The sequence below is a fragment of the Natrix helvetica genome (assembly GCF_964273705.1).
Source record: "Natrix helvetica genome assembly, chromosome: 11".
Lineage (NCBI taxonomy): Eukaryota > Metazoa > Chordata > Lepidosauria > Squamata > Natricidae > Natrix > Natrix helvetica.
Window position 1 is genome coordinate 21,889,708 of NC_138562.1, and position 13,980 is coordinate 21,903,687.

A 13,980-nucleotide genomic window follows, 5' to 3' on the forward strand; every position below is an offset into this window, starting at 1 on the left:
GGCAAAAATACAAAACCACAGTAGCAGAGAATCTGGGATGCTTTACAATCCTATCTTGTGGACGATAGTGGCAAATTCGTGGTTAAATCAGGGCTTGATTTTTCCCCCCTGGCTTTATACCACTTTTGTTTAAGGTTGTTTTGTTAGAGAAAAAAAGATATTGGAGAAGGGAAGAAGGTAGAAGTTAGGGAAGGAGAAGAAGGGAAGAAGAAAGAAGGGAAGGAAGGAGAAGGAGGGGATGGAAAGAGAACTCCTCACAGTGGGGGAATGGATAGTGAAAAGGAAAGAATTTGCAGAAAGGGCAAAACTGTGATCTGTTTGGTCAGAGATCAAACACCAAAGACTGGAAACATTATGGACTCTTGCTGAAAAAAACAAAGAAAGAAGAAGAAGATTTATGGATCTGAAGATTAAAACAGATACGGATGAGAGGGGGTTTGTAATACTTGCATAAAATCTAAGAGGAAGGAAAGACACTAGGGAAGGAAGTCAGATGTCACATAAACTGTAACTTTAGGTTTTTTTTTTTGCTTCTTGCCATTTTTTTCATTTTTGCCTTTTATCTCATGGGAGGAAGAATGGCCTTTTAATAAACGTACGTTTAAAAAAAGACCAGAAGGAACCCAAGTCCCATCATACTGGCCTTCCTGATGTCTCTGTCTTCTGCCCTGACTTTCTCTAAAGCCCCCTAGATGCCCCCGAAGCCCCATGGTCGTCCCAGAGTCCCAAAGCCCATCATCCCCAGCAAGGAGGAGTCACAAGCAAGGATGAGCTGAGGGTCTTTGGGGAAAAGAAACCACCTGAATGGCTGGAGGGGAGGGGGACATTGCTCCAAACCCTCTAAACTCCACTGCCTCCCCCTCCTTTCTAGAGCCCTTGCTGTACCTGGAGCCCCAAATCCCATCATCCCCAGCAAAAAAAAGCCCCCCTCAGAGAGCCAAGGTGGAGCCGAGTAACTTTGCCGAGAGGAAAGCCTCTCAGGGCCAGGGAGGAAGGCAACCCATCGGCTGTGCTGCAAACTCCATCATCCCCAGCAGGAAAGCCCAACAATCTAGGATGAGCAGGGCCAAGGTGGAGGAGAGGAGCTTCGGGGAGAGGACCAACCGACCCCCCCAAAAGAAAACCCCGGAGCCCCATCATCCCCAGCAGGACAGGGACAGGGCCCCAGGCCCATCCTCCCCAACGGGGCCAAGGCGACGCCGGGGGGCTTCGGGGAGAGGGCGAGACCCCCTCCGGGCTCCCCTAGCAGGAAAGGAGGGAGAAGGACGAGCGAGGCCAAGGCGGCTGGGAGACCCTCCCAGCTCCCCTCCCATCACCCATCCGCAGGCCCATCCTCCCCAGCGGAGGCCCCTCCTGCCCCCCGACTCACCCGGGTGGGTCATGGTCTGCACCTCGGGGCCGGCGGCGCCGTCGTAGTTGAAGACGGCCACGGCGGCGGCGTGGAGCCGGGCGGCGGCGTTGATCTTGACGCTGAACATGCAGCCCCCGCCGCGCTGCACCAGGGCCACCCAGGGCCCCTCGGGGGGCGCCGCCGAGAAGTTGCTGCGCGGGCTGCAGGCGTTGAGCCCCTCGCGGGTGTCCGGGATCACCACCAGCCCGGAGGCCGGGCGCACCGGCGAGTCCAGCCCGAAGAGGCCGCTCTCGCCCGCGCTCCACGCCGACTGGTTGCTGTCCGACAGCCGCCACGACACGTTTAGCCACGCCGTCCACACCGACTGCGCCCCCGCCGGGCACGGGCCCCCGCCGGGCCCCAGCGCCAGCACCAGCGCGGCCAGCAGCGGCGGCGGCAACCACGCCGCCCAAGCCCACCCCAATCGCCGCATCGCCCGTTGCCCTCCGACCGTCGCCTCAGGCAGCCTCTGCCGCCGCGGCCGCCGCGCGAGCGGGAGGCAGGAGGGGGCGGCGCTCGGGAGACACGCCCACTCCGCTCCGCCCCCCCGCGACCGTCACCAATCACCTCAGGCGGCGCTAAGAGGACACGCCCCCCCCTCTCCGCCCCGCCCCCCCGAGACTGTCGCCATTCGCCTCAGGCAGCCTGCAGGTTTCGGCGCGTGTTGGGTGGCGCTTAGAGGTCACGCCCCCACCCTCGGAACGAGACCATCGCCAATCGCCTGACGCAGCCGGCAAGAAGGGGGGCGGTATCTGCGCCGCTTAGAGGACACGCCCACTTCCCCCACCCTCTGAGCGAGACCGTGGCTCGTCGCTCCAGCCTCTGAGCGCGGGTAAAGGGGGCGGCGTCTGCGTAAAGGGGAGGCGCTTAAAGAACACGCCCACTCCCTCCGTGGCTAAGGTGCCTTCACCTGGGCGCCTGCGCTAAGGATTCTGGGAGTCGTAGTTTCTGCGGCCAAGGCTTTTGCAGGGAACAGGCAGGCCCGACTTACTAACAGTTCGCTTAGTGACCATTTCAAAGTTAGAACGGCGCTGGAAGGGACTGAGGACCATGGTCACCTGATCAAAATTCTGCCTCTTGACCATTGACTCCTATTTGTGACGGTTGCAGCATGGGGGGGAGTCACATGAACTCCTTTCGCGACCTCTGGACAAGCAAAGTCAACAGGGAAGCCAGATTCACTTAACAACCGGGTTATTAAGTTAGCAACCAGTGATTCGCTTAACAACTGAGGCAAGAAAGGTCATAAAATGGGGCGAAACTCATTAACAGAACTTTTGGGCTTGATTGTGGAGGTTAGTCAAGGATGACTTGTATTTGGTGCTTTTTGAGCCTCTGGGTTTACTTGAAGACGTTTCATTACCTGCCTAGGTAAACTCATCAGGGCTTATCAGTGAGGGTGAGGTTTGCTCTTTGTTGAGGACACACACACGCACACTGATCTTACCTAGTTTGAGTAATGAAATGTCTACAAGGAAACAGGCAAGCTCAGAGAACACCAAGAACACCAGTCGTCTTTCTCCTCTCCACACGCTCCTCCACTTCCTTCTAGCACTGATGATGTTACCTAGATGGACCATGAAATGTCTGCAAGAAAACAAGCCAGCTCAGAGAACATCAAGGACCCCTTATTTCAACCCTGAGCTACACAAATATTGTTCTTTATTGGAAACCCATAATCTCTGGCAACCAACAGCCAGATAAGCAAGGATTGACACCAGACAAATAAAGAAGCAGAAAGCCATGCTCTAATTAAGGAACTACAGTACCAAGAAAACCACACAGTGTACCATAACAAGCTTTTTATTTGAAGATGTTTCGTTTCTCATTCAAGAAGCTTCTTCAGAGATGAAGAAGCTACTTGGATGAGAAGCAAAACGTCTTCAAAGAAGAAAAAACAACAGAAAGTCCAGTTGCTTCTTGGGAGAAAAAAAATCACTTTTGGGACAAACAAGACCTGGACTTAATGACTGCAGGACTGTAACTTTGATGCTTGTATCCTTACGAATTGTATTGATATTGTTTTCTGATTTCTTATTTGTATCCTATGACTATCTTTAAGTGTTGTACCTTATGATTCTTGATGAATGTATCATTTTTTAATGTATATTTACAGCATCTGCACCAAAGACAAATTCCTTGTGTGCCCAATCACACTTGGCCAATAAAGAATTCCATTCTATTCTTGAGAATCTCCATAGACACTGAACTACGGATATTCTCTATCGAAATTCATTTCTGTAAGATTTGGACACATGATGACCAAGACTTCTGGAGAAGCCTCCCACACTGGGAAAGGTGGTAAAAAAATAAAAAGCAAGAAATTATTGAAATGTGCAATTAAAAAATAAAAATACAATCCATTTTATTGATCCTAAAATGACAAATCCTCAACTAACAACTGCAATTGGGATTGAAACTTCAGCCACTAAGTGATGGTTACTAAATTGCATGACCTTTTTTTGTTGTGAATCACATGACCGACCCCCCACCCACCCAGTATTGCAATCATCATAAATGTGTGCAGGTTGCCATATTTTGATTGTGTAACCATGAAAGTGTTATGGTAGGTGTAAGTGTGAGAGAACCAGTCGTAAGTCACTTTTTCCAGTGTGGTTATAACCTCAAATGGTTGTTAAACAAATGTCATAAATGAAAGACTACATGTACGGTGTTTTTATCAGAGTACAAGACTTAGGGATTCTGGAAACTTACTTAAAAACAAATATCAAGAAAATGCTCCAATAGGTGGAAGCTGGGAACTGTGAGTAATGCAATGCCATTATTAATACATCTGAAAGAGAGAGTTTAACTATCTTCAAGGGGTAAGAGGACAAGGGTGGAATCTTCACTCTGGAAAAACAAAATCAAAGAGGAGTTTCATTCATGGTGTTGGAAAAATGGGACAGGGAAATTCCATTTGATAACATTCAATTCAGCTTCAATTGTATTTGCAGAGAACTAATCTAGGCCATTCTAAGCTCTGTCCATAAAGCTGCCTTTCCTAATTTAGCAGTGCCCATGTCCAGGAGTCGGCCTTCCTTCATGATATTACAGGTCATTAAAGGTCCCATTAAATAATAATTCATAGAAATATTACTACTACTCTTCTTCTTCCTCTTCTTCTTCTCCCCACCCCCTCCTTGGCATGGCCTATCTCCTGGTGCTTCAAGCTTTCAATGAAAACACACTAGGCTCATTAAATAGGTCACAGAGATGGCGCTGTTTGATTAAGCAAGCAGATTGGGCCTTTGCTCAGCACTCCAAATTATGAATAATTGGGCCAGGATGCCACATTCTGTCACCCAAGATTCTCACCCAGGGTTGGGGAACAGAAGAACTTGGGAAAACAAGCTCCACCCTGCTGAAATGAGCAAAGCTGGATAAGAACCGGATAGAAGGCAACTTGCTGGACTTCATCTGCTACTATTTTAGACTGCCTCGTTCAATAAAGTACACTGTGTTGCTATCTTTCTCACCTATTGCGTTGTATGTACACAGCTATAGATGTCCAGGGCAGTATGGATTCTGGGAGTTGAAGTTCACACAACTTAAAAGTTGCCAAAGTTGAGAAACACTGACTCTCTAGACCAACATCTCTCAAACTGGTCTGATCCCGATATGTTGAGGTTACTTACTCAGAAGATTATAACTAATGGAGATTCTAGGAGTTGTAGATTTAGGACATTGGGAAGATGCCAGGCTGTGGAAGGTTTGATTCATTTTTTTAACAAATCCGTTCCTTTTCCAGGAAATGGTAACTACTCCTGGCAGTTTATTTCTAGTTTCCATTCATTAGCTTATGCGATAGAAGAAATCCTGCACCACACAGGAAACGTGCATTGCCTTCTACAATGCAAGTTAGTACCCTGTAAATTTGGTGCAATCATAATCGCCATAACAATGTAATAGTAATAATAATGTGATGGGAAAAAACATGAAGGCTTATTTTTCCAGGTTCTGAAATGCTGAAAAGCAAAATGCCACCTCTGAAAAATGTGTAAATTCCCCACAAGAATGAATGAAAAGCACATCAAATACATTAAATACACAGTGAGGAGGTTTCCTCCCACCCCCACAATTAACACAAGGTCTCGGTGTCCTAAAAATAACTCCCTGGGATTTTGTACCTCAAGAAGCCTTGCCTGGACATCTGTTTGCCCTAGATGTGTTTGACTTTTCAAGAAGTTAAATAAAGATTTTGATTTGTGTAATTTTCCTTGGGCAATGTAGAGAGAACAATGTCGGACCCCATTAGCTAGGTAATAAAAATGTGCTTTTCAAATAAATGAATTAGCTTGGAGGAAAAATTAGCATTAAGTGAATATTAATGGTTCCAGTCTTTTTCCATCTGCAGACGAGACAGCATTTCTTGGGCTAGAAGAGAAAGGTAACAAGACAGGATAAAAGATGACAAAATCTTTCATCTGTTTCAGACAAAGAATTTTGGGTTCGTGGAGGGGGGTTTCCAAGCTGGATTTCAGCCTTGTAAGTAAGAAATAACTTACTCACAAATGTCAGCTGAGAGCAATTGGTATGGAGCAATACATTAAACATTTCATGGTGAAAGTCCCAGATTTAAACCTCTTTCTCCCCAGGCCCAAATAAAATGGATAATCTCAAAACATACTACCTCAATCTGTTTAGGATATGGGGACTGGAGGCTAAAACATACAACGAACGGTTGAAGGAACTGTGCCTGACTAGTCTAGTGAAGAGAAGGACCAGGGGAGACAGGATACCAGTTTTCCAATATTTGAGGGGCTGCCCCAGAGAGGAGGGGGGGTCAAGCTATTCTCCAAAACACCCAATGGCCAGAAAAATAATAATGGATGGAAACTGACCAAGGGGAGATTCAATCTGGAAATAAGGAGAAATGTCCTTACAAGTGAGAACCATCAACCCGTGGAACAGAAGTTGCCTTCAGAAGTTGTGGGAGCTTCATCACTGGAGGCTTTCGTGAAGAGATTGGACTGCCATCTATCAGAAATGTCTAAGGGCTCCTGCTTGGGCAGTGGGGTTGTACTAGATGACCTACAAGGTCCCTTCCAACTCTGATAATCTGTTAGAAATCGCAGTTAGGGGTTCAAGGATCACGTCAAAAGGACAAATTGGATCTGTTTGGCTTGCTTTGATGTTATGTCAACTGTATATCTCCGACACGCCCCACAGACTTGATTTAACCAAACACAGCTTAGTGTAATATGGGAAGCTATTCGTGAGATAAGAAATTACCCAGACACATACAGGCAGAAATTCTGTTATATCATTCAGTAGAGTCTTTCCTGGAATTTGGCTGACTTTCTATTTGCTGGGAATGAATCAGAAAAAGGCATTTCCCTTCCTTCTTTAAGGGAGCTGATTACACAAGATTGGAGGTCTGGGGTTTTTCATATGACCAGGGAGTGTGACCACAGGACACAGTCTCAGAAGCACCAAGTTACTGATGTTCTGCAAACAGGGAAAATGTGTCTAAACATGTCAAAGCCGGTTATACAAACAACGAATATAGAAATGGCACAACTTGAGGCCTGCCCCAACAAGAGGTCTTTAAATGAAAATGGAAAACCGCAAGGCTGTTCATTAGATCAAAGTATGCAATTCTTAATATTTATTTATGGCCTTAACTCCAAGGGCCAATGGGTCGCCTTGCTTACAGCTAAATATTGTATCTTATGATTCTTGATGGATGTATTTTTTTTATGTACACTGAGAGCATCTGCACCAAAGACAAATTCCTTGTGTGTCCAATCACACTGGGCCAATAAAGAATTATATTCTATTCTTTACTTATAACGAAGGCTGGAAGGTGAAGAAAGAGCTGAGTTCCTACGGACTACACACACCTGAAGATTACCCACAGAATTTTCTTGGCAATACAAAAATTGTGTGTCATTGCCATCTTCTGATATGTATCTGTAACTTCCCAATTCAGGGTGCTATTCTGGAAATTTTTGATGGCTTCTCAGCTAAATACCTAACCAGGTCTCAACCTGCTTAAGATTTGGTCAGTTAGGTATTGGATAACTATTTTTTATACCGATACATTTGATGACGTTACATGATTGATAGGGTGATTCTGATTGACATGGCTGAAAATGTTTTGTTTACCTGAAATAAAGCTGTACTTTGGGACGCAGAGCATGGGAAGTTAGCAGTGCGCAATGTCAGGTGATCCATGACAATTGTCCAGAAGCACCAGGCCAGAGTACATCATTCAGAAAAAAATCAAACATTAATTTCTATTTGAAAATCTGGAACATGATTAATAGAACAAATACAGACAATTAAAGCACAATTGAGGTTGCTGAGCGACAGTTGTGAAGTTAGTTTTGCTTCGTTCTACGACCTTTCTTGACGTAGTTGTTCTACAGATAGTCCTCGACTTACAGCTAATTTAGTGACTGTTTCGTTACAGTGTCACTGAAAAAAAAGGACCGTTTTAGCATCCCCATGGACACATGATTTACATTTGGCTGCTTGGCAACTGACTCACATTTATGACAGTTGTAGTGTCCTAGGGTTATGGGATCCTTTTGCGACCTTCTGACAAGCAAAGTCAATGGGGAAGCCAGATTCACTTAACAACCGTATTCCTAACTTAACAGCTGCAGTGATTCGCTTAACAAACATGGTGAGGAAAGTCGTAAAATTTGGCCAAACCCGCTTAACTAATTTCTCACTTAGCAACCTCCATTTTGGGCTCAATTGTCACTGTAATTTGAGGACTATCCAGATTGTGAATTTGCTTTAACAGGGGCATTAAAAAAAAACCCCTAAATGCCACACCCAGAATTTGCTTGTCCTATTCCAGCGATGACATTCAAACTTTTTGACCTGACAACTTGGGATGAAAAGATGATTCCCATCCTTTTCTACAAGTTGTGAATATTTTGGTGTCACTCAGTTATTTTATTACTTCAGCATCCACTTCCTTGAATCGTCTAAAATAAATGTTCTTTATTCGTTGTTGCTCTGATATGGTGTATGAGTGTTACACTTTCATAATGGCTCGCACCTAAGAAATACTCCTATTCAGGTATAATAACAAGCCAGATACTGCAAGCAGATGGGTAAGAACATTAATAGAACAACTACATAGGAACTGAAAAAAAGAATCAGGGGGAAAAAAACCACAGAGAGAATTGAAAGTGTAAAGAAGGGAAGAAAAACTGGGGAAGCGAATTGCTTCCTCCATTCCGTCTGTCGTCTGCTGAACAACGGAGGAGATTGAAAAAGAACAATGCAGTTTCGGTAGGGAGCTAATTTGTGTGATTATAGGCAGGAGACTTTTTGGAATGTGGGCATTTGGCTCGGTGTGCACAATTAAAAGTTGGCCAGCTCGGGGCACTATTGTTCCAGGATAGATAAAGAACTGTGCCTTGGATTTATTTCTACAGTTCCATTAAGTTTGTTTCTACTATAAACCCAGTGAATTTAGAACAGGATTCTTCTTGTTTTCCTTTTCATGTCTCTATCGTTTCCGAAGACACGGGACAGATTCTCAGAATGAATTGGTTACAGAATCCCTCCTGATCAAAAACTAGTTTTCTTTATGCTTGAATTGTCTGATTTTCCAGAGCGTTCCGCTCACAAGCAGTAAGGCAAGGCAGTTTATACAGTATTCACAAATGTACTCTCTGATGATTGCCTGTACTAACCTGGCTATATATCAAATCACATCTTTATTGCAACCAGGGACCAGCATAAACCTGGACACATAAGCAGAGGAAAATCAGGAGGAGGTTTTAGTAGCAGGCATTGGGGTTTTTAGGAGTTGCAGCTTGCTCCGTCACATGCCTGAAATGATAGAGGATTCAAATTGGGATTTATAAACCAGATTATTTCATCGTTCCAAAACAGCTATTTAAAAATCCGTAATGGGAGTGCCTTGAAAAGATTAGCGTGCTCCGATATTTGTCTGTCCTTTTGAGACTGAAACTCCATTTATTCTTTGCAGGCTTCCTGAATAATGGGGGTGTTTTTGTGTCCATTGTGCAGTGTTATCATGACATTGAGGGAATTGACTTGTGCTATGGATAGGAAGGCTAAGGTTGAGGGTGGGTGGAAGGGGTTGAGGTCTTGATGGATATGATGAGTCTTTCCCCATGGATCTCATTGATGGGAGTATCACCAACAAAGCCCGATTAAAGGAAGGATTTCCAGATTTAAGAATTGGGAAAGCATTGTGTAGGCCAGCTGCGAAGATACCGGCATGCCTTGAAATCATGTGTGCAACCCTATTTACAGATAAAACCCACCTTCTTGGTGTCACGATGAAAACTATAATGGACACACAAACGTTTTACAGAGAACCTACAGATCACCATGGATACTTTACACACATGCTTCCAGATTCTACCCAGAATGCATCACACCAAATCAATTTCCCATGTGTGTGTGTGTGTGTGTGTGGTGGGGTTTTTTTTTTTTTTTTTACTCTATGCTCTGACCCATTTGACAGAGATGCTCAACTGATGGAATTAATCCAGGCAGTCAGGAGACTGAACCACCCGCCCAACAAGATCAATATACTGATCAATAGAAGCAAATTGATTCCTAGGGAGAACCTTTTTTTTTAAAAAAAAACACCAGAACAAGAGAACAATCTTGGCTGTTATCTACATCTTACTGCTCGAGCCACTCAAAGGTTGTTATTAATCAGCTGCAAACCATGCTGGATAAGGATACTTTCCTAGGTACCTGGGTGGCAGGACTAAATTCGCATGCCGAACCCAACCTGGAACGAGATTCTCATAAGCAACCCCAGAAGAACGATGCTACTATAGGAACCATAACTATAGGTTACCTAAACGGTGTGTGTGTGTGTGTGTGTGTGTGTGTGTGTCTATTTAACTCTCACCTTTACCAACAGCACCATCACCGGCCTCTGGAGACTAGAGATTTTTTCCATAGTTCTCCCTCCAGTGAGATACACATCATAACCTGACAGCCGAGGCTCCCTGAATCCCCCATGGAACTCATGGGTGCAAAGCAATCGATGGAGAGAGCTTTGGCGTCAGGACTCGAACCAAGGACAAAAGAACACCAGGGTCTGACCGTCTAGAGATTACAAAGTACAGACTGACAACAGTTCGTTTAGTGACCATTCGAAGTTACGGCGGGACTGGAAAAACGGTGATTGGGACTGCTTTTCACACATCCGACCGTTGCAGCATCCCCAGGGTCAAGTGATCTGCATTCAGATGCTTGACAACTGGCTCATCTTTATGACGATTATAGTGTCCTGGGATCACGTGATCTCCTTTTGTGACCTTTTGACAAGCAAAATCAATTGCGGAAGCCAGATTCACTTAACAACCGTGGTTACTAACTTAACAAACGTGGCAAGGAAAGTCGTAAAACGGGGCAAGACTCACTTAACAAATATCTCACTTAGCAGCATTAATTCTGGGCTCCATTGTGGTTGTAAGTCAAGGACTACCTATATGAGCTCCTTGGGACAAAGAAATTTGACTCGCCTAACTGACCAAGAGTTTTGCTGAAGGTAGAAGATGACAGGCCGTCTCAGAAGGATTTGACAAACACAATGGGTCTTCCCCACATTACGATTGTTAAATACTTGTCATTTCCCATATAAACTGCACAACTATCCTGTCGCTTCCCCTTCTATCCCACTCGACCCACTTTAGACCAGCTTTCAGTGACTCCGTGCATCGGATGAAATGAGATGCCGTTTGCAAAGGCTGAATCAAATGTGCTAATATAAAAAGGGGCTACTAGATCAGATTTTAGGCTCTCACGGACTGCCACGCATCTCTCCCCATAACAGCGTTGTCAAACTGAAGGCCCGGGGGGTGCTTAGACCTGGCCCACGGGGCTACCCTGGAAACAGCAAAGGACTGGCCCTCCCAGACCCCATTTTTGCCCACGACAGCCTCCTACAGCCCCCTGCCAGGAAAACGGAGCTCCCCTTTCGCTGGCAGAGGGCTGCAGGAGGCCATTGTGCTAAAAACGAGGCCTGGGAGGGCTACCTCCCGAGCTCCGTTTTCACTGGCAGAGGCACCGCAGGCCAGTCCATGGGCCACATCTAGCCACCCTGCGGGCTGGGTCCGTTTTCACTGGCAGAGGGCTGCAGAAGGCCATCATGGCCAAACATGGAGATCAGGAGCCCGTTTTCGCGGGCAGAGCGCTCCCAACACAAGCGACGTCACGCTGGCCACACCCACCCCATCCCCTGATGCGGCCCTCAATGAAATTGAGTTTGACATCCCTGCCCTATAATATAAGATGGGGAAATATAGCCTAGGAGCCAAAAATATAGAGCAAAGCACAGGCATTGGATGAAAGGGCCCAATCCAAATAGGAGCATCTCTGACACCAGAACCCCTGAATTCTTACTTAAAGTTCTGCACTCAACAAAGCCACCAGGGGACCTGGAAGCTATTCAGGTGGGAATGATTTACTTCAGGTAACCAAATCAGGCAGAAATTGAGACAAAGGCCAGGCAGGTTATCTGCTTGTACCACCAAAAGGGAAGAAATGGCCCCAAAGCTTTCCTTTCTGCCATTTTGGTCTTCTGCATTTGATCACAGGGTTTAGCAGAAATATTTGTACAGCCCCCTCCAGAAAGACAATCAAGGAAATTCAGGAGTACTTGCTCTCTTGGGAGAGAATTGGCGATTTTAATTTTTGGATAACTTCTCAGGGCAGATACCCTGTTATCACAGAACGTTTGTTGGCCTGCAGTGGGCCCTTCCTTGAGCCAGTTCTTTGTGTGCCCCAGATCTATGAACCAGACATTTAAAAACAAAACACTGCATCCTTCCGAGGGTACGCTCAAAACAGAAGGCTGCTCATCGTTGTAACAAGGGTCTTGGTCTATTCATCTCCAAGCCCATTCCTCATTTCATTCTCTTTCCAACTTTTACTCTGCTTCAGCAGTGGATATGATTAAGCTTCTGTTAAGCAGCCGCCAAGTCCAAACCCTCCATCAACGCAATGCTCACCAGCCAGAGGTAGGTACATCAGTGGTGCAGATTTTCTTTTGGCTTGGCTTATGAAGAAATAAAGAGAAGGGAGGGGAGGGGAAACTTACGATGTACCCAGGGGAGTTAAGTCACCGGAAAACAAAGATGGCTGCTGTTAGTACTGGATAAAGTCATTCTCTACACATTGGATAAAGAAAGCGCGTAGCTCTGCACTCTTGGTGTTTATAATGAAATATTCAAAAGCGCAAAAGACGATACGGGGAATGCCGGAGAAACCAGATGGCAAACTGCTTTTTCTCGTCTTGCGGGTTTTTTTTATACGAGTGCACCTTTATATGCCTTCTCTGAAGCCTTTTCCTCATCTTTGCATGCTCCTCCTTGGGCATCACCTTCAACCAGACTTTTGAAAGGTAGCAAGGGAAAACGGGCCCCCCGTTATTTCAGAATGCTGCAACTCTAGTAATAAATAAGGACCTCAAGGATTTGAAAAATCACTGATTTTTCAAGCCAAGCCCTTTTTATCTTTTATTAAATTTCTAATCACCATCTTACCTAAAAGACTCTCACAAGTAATCTTCTATGGGGGGTTTTTAATCGCCTGTTTTTTATATTTTGGGGTGCAAGTCCAACCAAGTGTAAAAAGCTTTCCCCAATGAACCTGGAAGTAGCATTCAGGTTGGCATAGTAAAACCAAACAATGAATAAACACAACAAGCCTGTAATTCCATCCTACTCTGATAATGCTAGAAATTGTCCTCAAAGCAGAAAAGGATAAGGTTACACAGCCTATCCCTCTACACAGACACAGACACAGACACACACACACACACACACACTGTACCGCCCAGAGGCTTCAGGCAGAATTCTGCCTCAAAGTCGAGTTTCAAAGGTCAAAATCCACTCGCAAGACAGAAATCCTCAGACGGTTTTGCTACCTAAAGACTATTTAAAAAGCGCCCAGGCCCAAGAGCTAACACTCACCGGGATGGGCCATGTGGATGGTATTGTTGCCGTGCTTTGCGTAGTTATAGATGACCACGGCCGCCGCGCCCAGTTTAGCCGCCCGCTTAATCTTCTCCGTGAAGGTGCAGTTGCCTCTTGCGACGAGGGCAATCCAGGGCGACACCGCGGGGGCGAAATGCGTGTCCCATGTGCAAGCTTGGAGTTTGGATGAATTGGAAAGCACCACCAGCCCTCGAGCCTCCGCCACGGGAGACTGCACGCCGAACATGCCGCACTCGCACCTGTTGTTCGTCGAGCTCTGGTTGATAGCGTTAAAGTAGACCAAACTCACGTTGGCTTTGATGGGGAGAGCCGGGACAGCGCTGAAGAGGCCGGCGAGGATCAGAAATCGTGCAGGGCTGGGTTTCTGTCCGCCCTTCATTGCTCAGTGGCCTCAAAAATAAGATCCAAAAGGTGTTGAAAAGCATTCGTTTTTCCTCTGCGTTTAATCTGAAATTACAATCCTTTGGCAGGTAAGCAACACGGCTCCTCCCTGGTGATTAGAGCTTGCGTTGCGTCAGCTCCGCTCTCACTTTGCTTATCTCAGGGGAATAAAACGACCTGATGCCGGAGCCACAGGGCAGGAATTCAGGCAGCTAATTCTCAACTCCACCACTCGCAACTCTCGCTTCCACA

The 13,980-nt window shown here is 45.8% G+C and overlaps 1 protein-coding gene across 2 annotated transcripts in view; it reads right to left on the reverse strand.

Moving 5' to 3' along the window:
- RNF128 (ring finger protein 128) overlaps positions 1-13,965 on the reverse strand; it is a 38,074-nt gene extending 24,109 nt beyond the window's left edge. The window contains exon 1 of one of the 2 annotated variants that reach the window (XM_081963820.1): positions 13,324-13,965. In XM_081963820.1, the coding sequence (XP_081819946.1) occupies positions 13,324-13,726 (403 nt within the window). In that variant the 5' untranslated portion in view covers positions 13,727-13,965. Of the gene's footprint in view, positions 1-1,369; positions 1,873-13,323 lie in introns of those variants that run through there. The other variant, XM_081963819.1, reaches the window with a different exon arrangement.
- Between the last annotated feature and the right edge of the window lie 15 nt (positions 13,966-13,980).